Here is a 5,770-nt window from a genome sequence, read left to right on the forward strand (position 1 = left end):
CCGTGTTTATATTGCTCTATTTAATATTTCCTTCTGCTGGGCTCCTTCCTGCCTCTCCGGATGCCTCGGACCTGCCGGGTTATCACAGTGCAGCTTCTGTTTGCAGGAGGGCTATTGTTCCCAGCTGCTGACAGACGGGGGGCAAAGCGCAGCCGGTCCCCCCCCGCCCGCCGCCCCGGTGCCGGGGATCGGATCTCCCCTGGGACCCGCTCCCCAGCCTCACCCCGCACGCGAGGAAATCGGCTCCGTGCGGCGACGGCCGCGGGCTCCAGAGGGTGCCGGGGTGGGGAATGGGTGAGGGTGGGTGCAGCCATGGGGGGGACCCCATGCCCGGTGCTCGTGTCGCTGCCGGGAGCCGCAGCATTCAGGGACCGATGCTCCAGCGATGGGGGGAAGGATGCTGAGGGGTGGTGCTGGGAACCCAGAGGCCAGGATGGGTGCCCCGGCCCACGGAGAGCATCGAAGGTGGCCTCGGCCCCGCTGCCTGCATCAGCACGGATCCGCAGGGCTGCCAAGGATGCCAAGCACGTGCAGGACGGGTCCCCAGGGGCTTTGCCACAGGGCGGGTCCCCTGTCCCGCCGCAGGTGTGGGGTCCCCTGGGCAGAGCAGTGAGCCTGGGGGGGGGGGGACGGGACACGATGTCCAGCTTGGGGACAGGCTGGGACACGGAGCATCTCCCCCAGTGACCACAGCCGGGCTGCGGGACCAGCTCCCGGCTCTATGCTCAGATCCCAACCACCGCGTGCGTCCCCATCCCCGCTCCGCGGTGCCCTTCCTCAGCCGGCGCCGCAGGATGCCCGGACCTGGGGGGGGCTGGGAGAGGGGGGGGGGGCTCAGCGGGGGGGTGCTGAGGTGCTGGAGCTGACCCCGCCGCGGCCGAGCCGCTCGCCGTTTCCTGCCTTCTCGCTGCGCCACGCTCCCTGGGGCCCGCGAGTGTCTGCGGCGCTGGGGACGGTGTCGGTCCCAAATCCATTCTCAGCTACCGCGTTTCCTTCCTGAGCTGCAAATAACGGTGAGTCACCCCCTCCGCTCCCCCCGGGCGCCCGGCCCCGCCGTGGGGACGCTGTCTGGGCTCTGCTGGCCCCTGACCCCGCTGCTGGCTCCGGACCCCGGCGCGGCGCTGCCTTCGCCCATGGGATGCTCGCCGTGGCCACGCGGTCCCCGAGGGCTCCCTGCATCCTTCGGGGTGCCCCCAGGTATCCCCACGGGGCATCCCCGGGCGGCTCAGTCCCCCTGCCACGTGCACAGCCTGCCTCTTTGTCCCACTTTCCAATTAGCCGCCCGTCTATAATTAATCCTTCCTGTGCCAAGGGGCTGGCGCTGCATCGAGGTCGGGCCATGGGAACGGGTCCTGCCCGTCCCGAACCGTCGGGTGTGGGACCGTGCTTGGGGGCCGCTGGGTTTGGGACCCTATTGCAGCCCCCCCCCCCCCCCCTTCGTCTCAGCCTTGCCTGGCTGCCCACCACGGGGGTCGCTGGGGGTGATCCCCCCCGCCCCCCAACCCGGGGCTTGGCAGGGGGGGGCCGGATGCCTGCGCTCGGCCTGTCGCAGCCGCCCTGCCCTCTGCACAGGATATCGCTGTGGCAGCGGCAGGAAAATCGGCAACTTTCCTGGAAACCGTCTTTAGAGAAGATCAAAGGAGCTGGGAAGTGGCTGCGAAACAGCAGCAGCTGGCTCGTCCCTGTCCCCCCCCCCCCCACTCCCACCCCCTCCAGCTCGGCCCCTGCCAGCCCCCTTAGGGGTGCCCGGGGGTTCCCGGGTGCCCTCCCTCTGCCTCCTGCTGCCTGGGGGTGCTGCTGATTAGCAGCACTAATTGGAGTTGCCTGACTTGTGCACACCCCAAAGCCGTGCCGTGCTTTGGCCGCAGGTCAGGGACTTCACGCTAGGGGTGTCTGCAGGCACCGGGGTGCGCGGAACCCCCCCCGCTGTGCCCAAATCCCCTGTGCAGGGCTGGTGCTCGAGGCCGAGAGCCCCGACCCCGCAGCCGGTGCTTGCAGTGAGGGAAGCGACGTCTCTGTACAGGTGGGATGTTTATGGACCAAGCCTGAGCTGTATTTTTACACGTCAAGCATGATTTTGTACACGTGAAGCTGGCTTAATTCCTTGGCGTGCCGTAAGCAGGAGGGGGGTTGGCTGCAGGTTCACCACAGCAGGTGCTTGACCACCACTTCTGTTTAATCCGCAGATAAAGAGTTAATGATCAATAAACCCTTTTGGATAACCTCGGGACGTGAACCTGCTTCCATAAATCAGCCGTGATAAGCAGGTGGTGGCCAGCAAAGGCTTCCCAGCACCCGAAAATGCCCAAGCCCGGTCCCTGGGTGCCCGCGGGGCGGGGGGACGCGGGCGAGGGCAGCGCCGGTGGTCTTCCTCCGACGGCTCCGCTCTGATGCTGCCCGGCGCAGCGGGGCTGAGCTGCTGCTGGGTCCCAGTGCTAAGGGGCGCTGTGGGACTGGGAATGATGGGGCTCGGCCCCGGCACCCCCCGGCACCCCGCTTCGGCAGGTGGGTGCGGGGAGGGGGGGGTCGAGGATGTGCTGGCGCGGTGGCGGTGCCGTACCCAAGCGTGGTCGGTGGGGTGGTAAAAGGGGGGGGCAGGAAGGATGCTGCGGGGCTTCAGCCCTTCCTGCAAGAGAGGGGACAGCCACGAGTGAGTGGGGACACCGGTGACAATGGGGGCACGACGGCACGTGCGGAGCAGTGCCCACAGATGGTTGTGCTGGAGAAGCCCCCTCCCCAAGGTGTCCAGCCCACGACCCCCTCCCAGAACAGCAGGGCAGCCCCCACAAAATGTACCGGGAAGGGGGGCACCTGCGCTTGGCCGTGCGGGACCCCACCCGCCGCCGTCGCAGCGCCTCCGCCTCGGCCGCGTAGTCCCTCCTGCGGGCAGAGCAGAGCCGCGTTAGGGGACACCGCGTCCCTGGGGGGAACCCAGAGGGGGACGGGGGGAGGGGGGGGGGGCACGGCAAAGGGACGGGACCCTCACAGGGTTTTCTCGAGCTCTTTCTGCCGAGCCTCACACTTCTCCCCGCGTGCCCTCAGCGCTCGCCGCTGCTCCTCCGCCTCCTCCAGCTGCCGCCGCAGCCCCTTCGCCTGCTCCGTGCCCTGCGCCAGCTCCTCTGTGGGGCGAAGGGGCACCCCGAAACCTGAGCCACCCGGCTGGGCATCGCCCCCAGGGGGTGCATGGCCCGGTCACCACCCCGGGCTGGGGTCCCAGGGGACGGGCAGAGGGACGCACCTTGCAGGGCCGTGTTCCTGCGGGCCAGCTCAGCCCGCTCGCGCCGCAGCGCCAGCGCCTCGTCCCGCAGCGCCGTCGCATTGGCCTCCAGCCTGGCCTGGGGAGAGGGGACACCGCGGCGTGGGAACGGGGGGACGGCATCGTCCCAGCTCCTCGACGGCTGCCGGAGGGTTGCCTGTCCTCACCAGTGTCCCCAGAGCAACCTCCGTGCGCCTGGTGACTTTGTGTCCCCCTTGTCACGCTGGGAAGGTTTCTCCAAGAGGCAGGGATGTGGATTTGGGGGAAAAAACTTCTCCTGGAGCAACGGGACAGCCTGAGCCCAGCCTTGGTGAGGATGCATGGGGGACACGGCTGAGCCCCAACCTGCTCAGCCTCTATGGGTGCCTTGTGGGGGCCGGGGGCTCCCGCTCTCCATGAGCTCGCCCCAGCCGGGTCCCCGCGGCCGGCGCCAGCCCCGGGACGCGGAGCACTTTTCCAGCCCCTCCAGGCCATTGTTCGGCCGGATGGCGGAGGGGAGGTGGGCCCCGCTCTTCCTCCGGCCACGGCCACAGCGCTGGGGCCAGGCCCTTTCCCAGCTGGGTCCACAGCTAAAAATACCTCGGAGGAGAGGAGGAGAGAGGAGAGGAGAGGCAGCTCCGCACCGGCCTCCAGCCTCTGTGGCTGCTTTGGGATGGGTTAATTATACGTGTGGCGTGCCTCGGTTTGGGCGCTGTTAAGAATAGCTGCCCCCCAGCCTGGCACGAGGAGCCGGAGGGGGGCTTTCCACACCCCAACGGCTGCTGGGATTTTCCACGAGCCTGCCCCAAAATCCCCCCGGAGATGGAGCATCGACAGGATCTTGGCCATTTCACCACCCCAGGAGCCACCGCTCCAACCTTTCTGGGCAGCGTTGCGCTCCCCACATGCACGCAGCCCCATGGCGGAGTCTGAGGGGCTGGGGACCCTCCCATCCCCATCCCCGCAGCACCTACCGCCCGCTCCCGGCAGGACGCCAAGCTGGAATTGAGCTTCTCGCCCTCCTGGCGTGCTTGGGCGAGCTCCCGGCGCCGAGCATCCTCTGCCCGCGCGCTCTCGGCCGCGGCGCGCTGCAGCCGGGCACGATCCTGCTCCAGCTCGGCCAGGCGCAGCTCCAGCACCCGGCTCTCGTTGGCCGCCCGCTCCCGGCAGCCCCGCAGCATCCCCAGAGCCTCCGAGCGCCACAGCAGCACGGCCACCGAGACTGTCACCGCCGCCACCAGCACCAGCAGCGCCGCGCACAGCCCCAGCACCTTCAGCGTGGCTTTGGGCACCGCGGGGTCCATGCCGGGGAGGGGGACGGGGACGCTCGTGGCCGCCCGGGGTGTGCCCGGGTTGCTCTGGGTGCTGCCCGTGGGTTTTCTCACCCAGCGCCGCTTTGGGCTGTGGTTTCTTGCAGGTCACAGCCCATCGCGGGCTTGGTTTGTGCAGCGCGTGGGAGGATGCTCGGCCCCGGCCGTGGGTAAAATCAGCCGGGACAAACCCACACCATGCCAGGGGGGCTGTCCTGATGCTGGAGCAGCAAAACACTCTGGATTTTCATGTGGTTTTATTAGAAATTGTCTCAAAGCCACCTAACTGCGCAGTACTTGTGAACCCCTTGCTTAACGGCAGCCCCGGGGCAGTGCCAAGGTCTCTGTCCCCTGCCTTTGCCCTATCCCCGTCCCACCCCGGCCATAGCACAAGGGACAGAATTTTGCAGAACGTCTCCCCAGGATGTCCCCACACGACGTCCCCATGGTGGGAGCTCCCAACCCAGGCACTGCGTGAGCTGCCACCCCCAGCCCCATCCCAGCAGGATGGGAACCGTCCCTCCTTGCCCCGCGGGGGCAGACGGGGACGAGCCAGGTCCATGTTCTCGCAGCTCCGTGCTCAAAGCAGCAGCGTCCCTACGAAGAGCAGAGCCAGGAGGACGAGGGGTGCGGCCACGCCAGGGAACGTCACGCTGGTCCCACTCGAGTGCCAGCGCTGTACGGACTGGATCTCTGACAGCGCGTTCCAGATCTGCGACTGGAGACTGCTCCTGGGGGGGGGGACAGCGAGAGTCGGTGACAGCGCATGGGGCCGGGGCCACCACGGGGGGAGCGGGGGGAGCGGGGGTCTCACCTGCCCTTCTGCGCCTCCTTCAGCTGCTGCTGCTGCTGTTCCAGCCTCTCCTTGAGCTCCCTGATGTCCTCTAAAGGGGGGGTGACAGCAGGTGGGGGTCAGGGAGCAGGGTGGCTGGGGGGGGAAGGAACCAAGGTGTCCCAGGGGGCAGGGACCGGGGTGTCCCCGGTGCTCACCTTGCAGCTGCACCACCTTGGCCTCCTGCTCACCGCTGTGTTGCTGCAGCTGGGTTAAATGCCGTGTCAGCTCCGGGACGGTGCTCTTCAGCGTGTTCTGGGCGCAGGGACAGAAAGGGACAGGGGACACAGCCTCAGGCACCAGCTCTTCCCCTCCCCAGGCTGGGCAGCGCAAAGAAAACTCGCACCCCTGTGCCCGGGGGTCCCAGTAAGGGACCCCCCCCCCCCCCCCCCC

The 5,770-nt window shown here is 68.2% G+C and overlaps 1 protein-coding gene across 1 annotated transcript; it reads right to left on the bottom strand.

The window, feature by feature from the left end:
* Positions 1-2,166: 2,166 nt before the first annotated feature.
* LOC118158447 (coiled-coil domain-containing protein 194-like) lies at positions 2,167-5,758 on the bottom strand. Its single transcript, XM_035313108.1, has 7 exons — positions 5,536-5,758; positions 5,360-5,429; positions 4,210-5,276; positions 3,239-3,335; positions 2,987-3,119; positions 2,797-2,880; positions 2,167-2,626 (listed from the first exon to the last, which is right to left on the bottom strand). The coding sequence occupies exons 3-7, from the start codon at positions 4,537-4,539 to the stop codon at positions 2,617-2,619; spliced, it is 654 nt and encodes a 217-aa protein (XP_035168999.1). The 5' UTR covers positions 4,540-5,276; positions 5,360-5,429; positions 5,536-5,758; the 3' UTR covers positions 2,167-2,616.
* Positions 5,759-5,770: the final 12 nt, after the last annotated feature.

This window comes from Oxyura jamaicensis, assembly GCF_011077185.1.
Source record: "Oxyura jamaicensis isolate SHBP4307 breed ruddy duck chromosome 28 unlocalized genomic scaffold, BPBGC_Ojam_1.0 oxy28_random_OJ114, whole genome shotgun sequence".
Classification (NCBI taxonomy): Eukaryota; Metazoa; Chordata; class Aves; order Anseriformes; family Anatidae; genus Oxyura; species Oxyura jamaicensis.